This window comes from Idiotropiscis lumnitzeri, chromosome 4, assembly GCF_059441095.1.
Source record: "Idiotropiscis lumnitzeri isolate Australia: NSW breed Sydney's pygmy pipehorse chromosome 4, RoL_Ilum_1.0, whole genome shotgun sequence".
Classification (NCBI taxonomy): Eukaryota; Metazoa; Chordata; class Actinopteri; order Syngnathiformes; family Syngnathidae; genus Idiotropiscis; species Idiotropiscis lumnitzeri.
The window spans coordinates 17,997,911-18,010,468 of NC_142394.1; the positions used below are offsets into that span (position 1 = coordinate 17,997,911).

General features: G+C 41.0%; 1 protein-coding gene across 4 annotated transcripts in view; it reads left to right on the forward strand.

The window, feature by feature from the left end:
* The window catches only part of nlgn3a (neuroligin 3a), a 215,537-nt gene that overhangs the window by 156,950 nt on the left and 46,029 nt on the right, over positions 1-12,558 (forward strand). For all 4 annotated transcript variants that reach the window (XM_088293270.1, XM_088293268.1, XM_088293271.1 and 1 more), the window contains one exon: positions 5,223-5,408. In XM_088293270.1, the coding sequence (XP_088149396.1) occupies positions 5,223-5,408 (186 nt within the window). The remainder of the gene's footprint in view (positions 1-5,222; positions 5,409-12,558) is intronic.

Below are 12,558 nucleotides of genomic sequence, written 5' to 3' on the forward strand. Positions count from 1 at the left end.
ATTTAAATCATAATCAATAGAGCAATATGTATGCGGTGAGGAAAGGGTAAAGGAAATCACAGCCACAGCTCAGGCGAGAGAAAGACACATCGTGTTTTTATTGAGATAGTGGCGCCGGGTTATTGATAAAAGATCACAGCGCAAAATGCATTATGTGCCGGCACGCTTGGAAAAATAAACCTTTTCTAGGTGATGAAATGTAAACGGAAAGCCGCTATAGATGATACGCCGGTGGCATCGGCAGCCTTGCTCCACGGTGACGTTATCGCGAAGCCACGCTGCCTACCTTAATCGACCCTCACGGTGCATGTGAAACTGTACACGTCGTTGTTCCCCGACAAGCTCGATGCAATGTGACAGGTGTGTGCTGGGCGGGCGGAGACCTGGTCAGAGCTCAGCTCTGCTTCTCAGGCTGAGATCAGGGCTCAATCCGTGACCATGACCGTGCCACGGCAAGAAAATACCATAGAGCAGCATGAGACATGGTCGCGTCACAAGATCATCCTGTTATCAGTTCAGACATGCTCTGACATGCTGAGACTGAGAACACAGAGCCTGATGGTGATCCATGCTGTTTGTTTACGGTAAATAAGAAACTCTAATCTAATCTCTCATCCATCTGACAAAGAGAGGTCAAATATTGTAATCTGCCATCTTTATTTCGTTATATTTCAAGTTGTTCACTAGCTGGCCTTAAGATAAGGATGCTTATAAGACAGAAGAGTTTATATCACGTAGTGTACGTGAATTCTGGACTTAAGTATAAATTATTAATAAGGCCTGACATAATTTTTTTTGTCTGGATTTGTCTTTCTAGTACAGTTCAACTTTGGAGCATGTGCCTTTCCCATGTTAAAACCCATTTTTAATTTTTTTTTTTTTAGACAAGAATATGACAAGAATAAAATGTATCCCATCAACTATTAGCTATGGTATTGTTATACCGTTTGTTGATTTTGATTAAATTGTTCAAAAAAAGCCGAATCACACTTTCTCGTGAGAGCTGCACACATTTAATGGTGTTTAAGACCTATTTGAAAACCTGCAACGCATTCAAAAGTTGGGCCTCCCTGTCATCTATTTCAAGTGTGAAATTGATTGCTTTTATATACGATGTAAGTTTAGAAAAGTAGACTAAAAGTTTTAAAGTTGATACGCTGCCGATACGCTTAAGGTCCAGACAATTGCGACACACATCAGACAGTAAATGTGTATCTGTTTAAAAATAGCAGCTGTATAGCCATAAAAACAATTGCATTGCTATCTTAATTGCTTTCCAAAGAAAATATTCGCTGTCACCTTTCCAATTAAACCTTTGCCAGCAGTTATACAATAATTATTTTTATAATAGTGCCTGCAGCTTGTCCTGTTGTCTCAGATAGTGGATTTCCACCTCTCTAAATTTTAATGGCCACATGTATTTATAAATATTTATAAATGCAATAGCGTCAGCCTGGTGAAACAAAGAGTCCCCACTGAATCGAGCATTGGACAGCGTTTATCCTGCCAGATGGATATGCAATTCGGATTGATCATATTTTGTCATCCTCTAATGACTTCTAATTACTTTTGTCCCAAGTTCCAATGGGATCATTTAGTTTTTTTATTTGGGAACATAGTTGCAGAGAATAACATTGCTTGAACTACTACTGTGACAGTGACAATGGAAGAAAATATGTTGTTGGCCTCCACTTTTGCAGGTATAACTTCATCTAGGCAGATTGGAAAGAATTTGCGAGTGTTGAGGCATAAATGCGAGGTTATTTGAGAGGGGCTGGGTCACACCCGTTCGCTCTCTCATTGCTCTTCCTCAAAGTGTTTGTTGGAGTTGCGGTCAGGACGCTCCAGTTACCTCACAACAAATTCATCCAATCGCCGACTTTTTGAATCTTGGTTAGTTCACTACAGAGAGGGATAAGTACCTTCTCCTACGTATTTACACAAATTTGTAAGGATTACATTTTTCAACATGTCTTGGGAAGATAAGGAATGACGTTTTTGTTTGACTAGTGTCACATTCACAGGTGCCCAACCCGTTTGTGTGATAATGTGATTGTTTCTCTTGCCGGTTCAGTTTCCACTCAGTGAAAGTTTGAATTTACGCATGAATGGCTGCATGCATGTATGGAGAAACAATATGTGCCCTAAGATTGCCTGGCAACCAGTCCAGCGTTTTGTCTGCTTTTTTACGGAAGTCTGGCTGGGATGGGCACCAGCTCCCGTGACTCTGACAAATATCTAATAATTAAAAATTGATGGATGGAAAGAAATCAAATAAAACTAAATCACTAATTTGAATTAAATCTAAAACTAAAGTCAAAATTCCACTGTATGATAACTTTTTTTCTTGGGTACAACAGTACAAAAGTTAGGTACCACCAAATTTCCAACTGCATTACGTTCAACGTTGCAGTTCAATTGGGTCACTCTTTAAAAAAAAAAAAAAGAGAGTTGCCTGTCTTTTTAGTCAATAACGACACAAACGGTTAACTAACAATCCCCACCCCCGAACAGCGGGTTGCACCAGTCCATCCTCTTATTTATTATTATTATTATTTTTTTTTTTTGTCTTACCGTTGCAAGTTTACGGCGTACATGCAACCAAATTGTTTCCACTCTTAAGCCCTGTTAAATAAGTGTCAGTTTGTAATGATAACGCGATGCCGCCATGTAGACAGAACAACTTGAATTAAGCCAAGAAGTCAGGAAAAGCCAACATTTTCTCCTGGAGTGATGATACACAGGTGTACTGAACCATGACTGAGGCCAGCAGGCAGCGTGAGTGTGGACCAGTGAGCAACAGGAGGAGGCATAATCGCACCAAGGCACGGTATGACCGAATTGGCCAAGTGTGAGCGTTCTTTAAAATATCTTGCCGCATACACATTTATTAATATATTTCGTAGGGAGTGTATCTCAGTACCGTATACGTTTTATTCTCATGATGGTGTCATCTCTGTAACCAGCGCCCTGGAGAAAGTCATACAAGTCTGTTGCCCTTTCGTGGTGATGGCAAGCAAGGAAGAGAAGTGAATGAAGCGCTCTTCGATCGGAGTCCTCTCCTCTCCTCTGCCTGTCTGTTTCTATTCCTCCGCCTGTCTCCTTGGCGCTCCCTCCCTTTCTCTGCATGTGCCACGCTGCTCTGTCATCCTCAGGGATGCGTCTGAAGGAGACCATCTGTTGATCCATTTGTCTCCTGCTTTGCTGCCTGTGCCATTTTCTCTTCACCCTATCCATGATCGGCTCGGCCTTTCCGATGACACTCAGTCGCGGCCAACAGGCGGGCGGGGGGATGGCAGGTGTGATGTTGAAGGCGGGGCAGGCTGTCCATCATGGTGGATTCACACAAGGAGGAAAGATAAAAGGTCGTTAGGACAAACACTCTTCGGGCATAGCGTAAACAGCTAATGAGTCCAGAGCAGCTGCTTTCTAATCTGTGTTTATCCAAAGTGATCATTGCTTTGTCTGACCTATGTCTCAAACACAGATTTCTATATTTTTTTTTCTGAGAAAGCAATGTCTTAAAAGTGCTCCTCTTTCATCCCAGAGGGCTAAAAAAAACAGCCCTCATCATTACATAGAGGCATCGACCATGAAATAGAAAACAAAGCTGAGAAATGCTGAAGGGTATGCAACCCATCGCCGCATTCACTGCTTGTGATGTGTTTAGCAGTCCTCGGAGGGAGGGGCGCTTCTTTGTGTCCACACGTCTCAGAGTCGTCGGCTCGCATGCGTGTTCTCTCGTTTGATGGACATTGAGTCCACCATCGGGACTTTAGGGAACGCCTGCCTTTGAACTTCTCCCTAGGCTCTCGATTATCCATCATTCGGCAGGGCTCAAGCCCATGAGAGCCGCTGGGAGAGGCCGATGCAATAATACAGTATGAGTTCTGATGGGCCCAGGAGAGAGTCACTGTCCAAATCAGATATCATTTAGCGGATGACACAGTGGGACCTTCCATGGAGAGAACCTGCAAGGAATGTTCACACTGTTATATGGGGTATGCTAAAGATACAGGTAAAAGATGCGCTTGTTTTTGCTTAAAAATATGAGCATGGCTCCCTTTTATTCAGCGATCTAGAAGGTTTTCCTCTCGACTGATCGATATATCAGATGATGGGTGTTCACCCAGGGAGACATGACATTGATTTCCCATAAGGTGCCAGATGATATGTAGTCCTCACACACTCTTATTTTACCAACAACCTTGTCATCGAATAAGTCATGATTTTACCATAGCTGTCAGCTGGCGTGATGGTGAGCAGATAACCTTTCATGTTGACGGTACACGCTTACAGCCAATACACTGTACGGACAAAAGTATTACGACACACGACACACAGCAGCTGAATGTATCATTAAAACAGAGTCAAAGTAATTTTTTGTCGTAGTCCTCATCGTAATTATGGTTTGCTTCGGAGGGCCGTTATAATTGTGATCCCAAATAAGTCTATGATTGCCTCATATTACATCTTAACCACTTGTCCTATAAATTGATGAATAACTAGTTTTGAAATCAGAGGCCAGTAAAAACTGTTTGTTCAAATTTTGTTACATTTATTCTAGAAGGGAGGTTATTATCAAAATATGCTCGCAATATCTCAACGTCTTAAAAAGGGAATTTTTATTTGAAAACAAGTGGTGGTGAGACAGGCTGACAGAGTGCACTTTACTCTTCTCATGTGTATTTTATTTATCCTCTCAGAAGAGTAACTAACATAACCGCAATGATTTTCACACGCAATACTCCAAGTTCAATTCTGTGAAGTGCTATTTTTCTAATTACGTTACAAAAAATTATGTTACCCTTTTTTTGGGGCACTTCAGCAGATCTATTGATGTCAATTTGTAAAATGGATTTGAGATGTTTAAGTGATGGCACCTCTCTACTTTAATTTGAGTTGAAATTGCGGCAAAAATGGGTGCCTGACTACAATACTACACAATTGAGAGCTATGGTATGCTAACATTAGCATGCGTGATGATCAAGTTGCTGAATCGGTCAGTGATGAAGCCTTGGCAGCAGTTAAAGTCTACACTTCATGTTGTTGAAATGAGCAGTATCCCAATACTTTGGTTCGTATGGTGCCTGGACCACATTTCATGCAAGTCCAAAACATCCCACTTAATGCAAAAGTCTATTTTTAGCACCCAGTATTCCAGTATAACAATGTCTCTACTCTTTATGCTTTTCAAATCTCTTTATCGGCATGTGTTGCAGGCTTCCTCAGTACCGGGGACCAGGCTGCTAAAGGGAACTACGGGCTGCTGGATCAGATCCAGGCTTTAAGGTGGATCAGCGAGAACATCGGCTTCTTCGGAGGAGACTCCAACCGCATCACTGTTTTCGGTTCTGGCATTGGAGCTTCCTGCGTCAGCCTGCTAACCCTCTCCCACCACTCTGAAGGTACATACGGTGCTGTCAAAATTGGGGTGGGGATGTGGGGTGGGGTGAGGCAGATGTGGAGCTCCCTCCTGCCTGCTGGTGCATATTGCTGCTTGCTATGACAATCTGGCATAGGCAGAATGCCAGTCACTGAGTAATGTAAGTTGCAGCATGACGAATGTTGTATGGAGCAGGTGTTTGCGTTTCAATTATTGTGTTGTTCAATACCACAGGGAAATTCCACATGTGGGTCTTGTGATGCTTTGCTGCTTTTGCTTCCACTACACCACTCCACCCCTCTTTTTAGATGTCAGAAATGAACCTGCGGGTATAATTTTTTTTTGTGTGAACAAGATTAACAACATGATGCACTTAGGAAGAACCATTCAGTCCTGCTAAGTGATACACACACGGCTCTCTGGATATTGTTTATCCTCAGGCTTCCTTAATGCTATCTCTTAATGATATACTACTTTTGTTGGCTATGTATTTTATACTAAGTGCAGCATGTGTGCTTAACCTGGACTCGCAATAAGCATCCCTCATAGACATGCTTCCCTAATGCATCATTGAATTAGGAAGGAAATTCTGGCTTCGGCTTACTTTAACGAGCCACCACTGTGGGATCCATCCGTGAATGTCAACTTCCTGCTATACCCTGCAGAGCTGCGCAGTAACTGCATCATTCTTAACCTTGAATTATTACCTTCACTCACATATTCACTCATCCTGTTGACGGAGTTGTTTTGCATCCATTCCGTTGTAAAGCGATGTTTATGCGCTGGTTAATATTCTAAATGAGAAATCCTCACATTTGACATCCATACACACATTTACTCTGCTTGTAAAGCAGCCGCTAACAAGATACTTTAGACACGCATGAATGGCAGCACAAGATGCTTAAAATTTACATGGCATATAGTAGATCGATTGCGTTAAATAAATAACCCTTTACAAACATTTTTCTTGCTCCCTGACAAGTGTGAATCTTTTTTTTTTCCATTGTTGCAATAAATGAGTGTAAACACTGTCCCTTTATCTCCAAAACATTCTAAGAATTGGTGATATTTTTGCCGCACTCCAATTTGCATTGGAATATTAATAATTGCGGCAATTTCATGAGATGGGTGAGGACTGCTTCTCGATTCAATTTTTACTATTAAAGCTGCTTTTATTCCTACTCTATAATGCTACGCTTCATGTAGCATGTTATTATACTGCCAGTGAAACCATCTCCTGCCTCCTAGTAAATGGGATATTACCGGGTTTGTTTTCCCTCCAGAATGGTACTGTATCTGGCCCTGATGGGGAGGAAAAAAGCCGGTAAAAACTCAAAAGGTACTTGGGAGTTAGAAATCGGAAGCCAAGACTTACTTTAATTTATCCAATGGCAGTCAGTTTGAACACAGCATTCATCCGATTCATACCTAATGTGTTACTGGAAAAAAAAAATGAAATAGTCTGTTACATCAGCCTGTTCTTCCGTAAGCTCTTTCATAATCATGTATTTTAATTCCATCGTATCGTTTCACTTCATCCATAATATTCAGAATGTTCTTGTTTCCAAGACAGCGCAGTAAACAAGAATAGAAGGCATCTGGAAAATGGCGACATAGTTGGAGTGAAAATCCATGATCAAATGAATTATACAATGGCATAAACACACCTTCTTTCAGGTGGCCTCTTATAATGGATTTTTGTGTAACGATTTCTTATACATGTTAGCAGTCTGCTGCTCGTTTGGAAGAAATACTGTGTTGAGTTCCAAATGGAAATGGAAATTAGAGCAGGAGACACAATGGGATGCAGCAATATATTTCTTTTCTTCTTGAAACTTTATCTTAGCTAATAAATTAAATAGAAATAACTTATGCGAATCAAACTGTCACCAACATAAAACAGAGCAAAGCGGATGTGTTCAAATGAGACACATGACGGAAAATTGATACGGTTCTGTCTGCTGTGTCTGCCCTGCCTGCCCACCCATCAAGTCTGAAATTAAACCACCAAGTAATTTTTTTTCATCATCTGCCCGTTTTTGAAAATATATTTGTGTTCTAGCCAGTCTTAAACAAAATTATGTCATAACAGTGAAACACAGTATTTTCACAGATTATTGTTAGCTAACAGCGGTACCTGCATTAGCTTCTGAAAATAATTTTACAATAATGTTCGATAAAGTTGTAGTCGTTGGATTTGGGGTATAGTTTTTGGCAATGGCATGTGCTAAAGCCGCTACTTAACAGGATGGCCATTTAGTGTGTGTTTGGGAGGTATGGATAAATTAGAAATTGTTCACACAAAGATTTCTCTTGAATGCACAGGTTAGCGTTAGTGGACTGTGTTAGCTGTTGCCAATTGATGTTTTGATTGCCATAGTGTCGATGTAACTCCACTTCCCATAGCTGACGTTAAGTTGTTCTAATGAAGACCACAAAGTAGTTGAGAATCAACAGCACCTCTGTTCTTTAATCATATTTTTATCAAGAATGAATTGACTTGTTAATGGACTATTGACATTTGAGAAATATGTGGCAAGGTCATAACATAGGATAATAGTTTCTGCTGTTAACATTTTACAAGGTACTACGACCTTGATCATCTCTGATGTTGAATAAGTTATCACCTGCGTATTAACTGTTTTGATCACCAACCAATTTAGTTGAAGATTCTCTACAGTAAAGTTACAAGCCAATTAGAATTTCCAAATACCATTTTTTTTAAACTTTAGCTCCTCTGTTTTCATCAACACACCGGTTGGAATACCAGCATTCCCCAGCCAATGGGCATGTTAAACGCCATTACGTAGAATTACGGCACAGTATTTATTGGAACTGTACTGCCATAGGTAGAAATGACAGAGAACAAAACATACCGTGCTTACTGTCCAAATGAATACGCTGTTGTCTGTGTGTCCGCAGTTGTCGCTCAACAAGTGACAGCAGTTACGATAACCGTGCACCCGTAAAATCCAGCGAAACGCTCACATTTCCTGATTAATCCAGGGGTTTTAAGTTTTTGTATCGATCAAGTACACACGCAGGCTATAAAACAACATTTGCTGACATTTACAGTTGACAAATGAGCGTTCAAAGGATCTTACGCCGGTCACCGCTAGCTTGCTTGTGACATAACTCCGACCGGCATGAATTTCAATTTTCTTTATTCCTTATCTATTTCAACAACTGTACAGTGTTTTTTATTGATTGGCCCATTATAGATTTTTTTTTCTCTGCGTGTTTTGTGTTTTTTATAGTCATTACTGTAATTAAAAATGATTGACATCATTATATGTTTTCAGGGTCAGTGTTTCAGCAAGATTTTTGACGATACAAACCTTTAACAATAGGATAAAGATTGAGATGGTTATGAACATTTTGAGGCCGTCTTTTTCTTTTTTTTTCTTGTTTTTTATTGTTTTTTTTTTATCTCTTCCAAATTTAAACCTTCATGCACTCTGTGCAATGCTTGAAACGGACCTTTTTGGGGGAAATTTGGCTGCGTCTTATGCAAATTAGGCGGGCACAAGCTGTCATTTAGGATTAATTCAGATTCATCAATATACGCACACGAGTACAAAAAAAATGGGCCGGTATACACCTGCCCTATATGTGTGTGTGTGCGTGTGTATGTGTATGTGTGTGTAAATGCTCAGACGCATTGGGAAATTCAAGGCAATATTGATCAAGATTTTTCTTTGGTCTCGGCTAATTTCACTCAAGGGGCGTAGTTTACCCAAAAATATTGACCTATTTCCAAACTGTACAACCTTCAGCAATCCACTGTAGATCGAGGTGCCGCTGTAGAGGCAGTTTTGTCAAAGTGAATCCGGCACTTATAAAATATGATCCAATGTGACAGCATGGGATACTCCTTCATTGCCAGGTTGCGCTCACACGCATTCTCTTTCTTCCTTGTGTGGCTCAGATGCAGTATAATGAGGCCCAGGTTAGAGAGGTAAATCAGGGATGACACACTGTTGTGGATCTCCCTTGCGTGTGTGCATGAGTGTGCGTGTGTTGCGCGTCTGTGTGCATGCTTCTAATGACAGTAATCCCACTCGCACTGTACACAGCCTGTCATGGCTGCCTGCACATCGTGCTTTCTATGTAACACAAAGTCTTTTGGTGGCAGGATGACAACTTAGTTGAGATGCTCCATGCACCTCCTGAAGCCTATTTAATAAGCTGGTTCCTCCTATATCATCCTAGCCCTGCGGCCTCTCTTTGATTGCCTGCTCCTCTGGCCTGGCCTTGCTGGCGTCTCCATGTGGGCGTGCCAATGGCTCCAGTCATAGGGTGCATCCATCACAAGCCTCCCCCACCTCCCCTTTTGGCCCGCATGAAGGCTGGCCTGGTCATTCTCTCGTGAGGGCTGCATTTTTTTCAGACCCGGGTTCCTGCCCTGCCTCTTCCATCTAATCCCCTCTTCACTGCACCCATCTGTCTCCCTGCCTTCGCAGACAGTAAAAGCGTGCTAGGGCCACACGCTTCCTCGCTGTGTGTCCCGAGCCCTTTCTTTTCCCTCACTAGTCCGCGGGATGTGCAGTGTTTCACCATTAATAAGATGGCCTCCCTGTCTGCTGTGCGCCAAACAATCAAGCTGCGCGTCTGAGACTCAGGAAGCAGGATCGGTCATTAAAAGCTCAGCCTCCCTCGGCAGGAGAGCGTTTTTGACCAGCTTATTAAATGTACATCAACAGTTGTGTTCCCACAGAGGGAGATCTGCGTCCTCTTCTTCTTGTTCTTCTTCTTCTTCTCCTCTGGCTTCAGAACAAAATGGCAGCTGAAGAAGTTCAGATGCAAGGACATTAGCCAGTCATGAGGATTATCTATCTGGCATCGCACTGCCGCTAATTGAACATGCAAATGTGCCTTTTTCCTCTAGCGCTCCTAATTATAATTGAGTTGTTTTGTATGCTTTTTTATGCTAATGAGCAGATCACTAAAAGTATGCGACATATTTTTCTTTCAGTCAGTTATAAATCACGTGTGTATTTATATATATATGTATATATATATATATATATGTGTGTGTATTTGTAGAGTTGTGTTGCTATGATTTTCTATATACGATAAAGATTTTAAATTGCTTTAAAATAGAGATACTGTACATTACAAAAATCTTCAATTTCTCTATAGTAAAAAACTGCCTGCCCGCGACCACACTCTGACTGGCTCCTTGCCTAATGAAAAATAAAAAATTTTAAAAAATGTTGGATAAAATATATTTTTACAAACCCAAAATATTCCAAATCCCAGAAAAAAAATGAAATTTAAAGAAATATTGGGAGAAACATAGATAACATAACACTTTGATTGATACTCTATATATGTACGTATCCACTGGCTGGACTGGTTGCGGAGGCAATGAAGGTCGTTTTTCGCCGCCCCCCAACCCATCTCTCTTCCTGTAAGCAATCAGGATAAAAGCTCTGCTTGTGAGGAAGTGCTTCTGTTTTAATGGAACATCTTGGAAATTAAAGACAGCAAGTGTGGAGGATCCTTCATGCCAATGTCAGCTTTCATTTTTATTAAGACTTCTGGGTTATTGGGCACCATAAATGTGTGTGTTAAATGCTCCGGCTTTATTACAGGAGTGCAACACGTGCCGCGTCTTTTGAAATTCAAGACCGCACTCAGCAAACATTGCAATCCCTTGAACCACGTTAAGGGAAGAAGGAAGCTTAGTTGTCAGCAAAGTGTGACACTTTTCCTAATATGGGTGAACGATAGCATAGATGCTGGTTCTCAAAAAAAAAAAATGGCTTAGACGTACTGTAATCTATAAAACATGAGCGGCTATTACATTAATAGCTTTTCTATAGTATCTGGAGGCCTTCTGATTAATGCACTTTGCAAAGGATGTGACTTAATGTGTAATTGATGTATTACTGTATGGTTTCGCTGCACTGATTAGGTAGGAAACACGCAGGCTTCGGTAACAGTGACTTAAGCGTGATGTAATGACTGACACATACATTCATGCCTCTGATGCTCGAAATACATCATTTACCCTGCAGACCCAACTGATACTCTGAAAATACGTTTGTGCCAAATGAGGTTACCTTTGTACATTGGTGAGCCGTCAAGGCCTTCAAGGCTTTCTCTGCTGGCCTAACATAATCAAGAAATCACGATCATATTCTCCACATTGATGTCATATTATATCCTAGTGTTGTATTTTTAGTGAGAGTTTTTATTCAATTCAGCTAGCTCGTGTTGCCGGGCAGATTTCACGATACCATTAGCGCGCACTATTCGTCCGAGGCCTTCAGATGCAATTGTGTGGGCATCTGTTCCTTCAAAGTCAATGAGCTTTCAGAGTTGATAGACAGTTGCGATAGCCAATCAGATCACAAGTTGATGAGAGCAAGGCCTTCTTGCTGGCCTTATGTTGAAGGTGTTTAACGCGTTTGGTGATTGTATACTCACTCGTGAGGGGGCAGCACTATGCGGAATCAACACACCCTAAAGTCGTAACTGGTGACGTTCGAAAATGTTAAATATATTCTTGCTTTTTTAAACCACAATGGCCGAAGGAGGGAAAAGTGTGGATTTAGTTGCAGATACACTTGCGAGGCCATTTTCAAGACGGAACTCTCAAGAGAAGCTAGGTCGTCCAACACTCAGTAGTGCGCACGTATATTTCTGTATATTATTTGTCCAGCTGTAGTGTCACAAATGATGGCGATATGAGGGGGATTTATTCAAGTCGGACTAAGTACGACTTCACTGAAGGCCTACGTGTGAAATGCACGACCCGCCACCGCCTTTGTAGCAGTTTATAATGGCTGCTTTTCATGTCATTTTTACGTACAATATTTTACAAAATATTTCATTGATTTTATCTTCTTCCAGTCACACCTCTTTTAATAGTTTCTAGTCTTGATAGTTTGAGCGTAATTACAACCCCCTCCAAAGACTGGAATCAGAATTTACTCAACCCTTCCAAATTTATGCATTTTCTCCCACCTTAATCAGAACAGTTGTCTTATTAATCCAAACGTGTTGTCGCTGTCACTTTTGCGAGCAATGAACATTTGTGTAATAAAAACTGCCAAGCAGATAATGCCAACTTTGACAGCAGTTCAGCTTTTAATAATTGAATTACTGCCAAAGTCATTTCTTCAGATGTACTTTTTACATTGCGGCTAATCGTTGCTTCATTA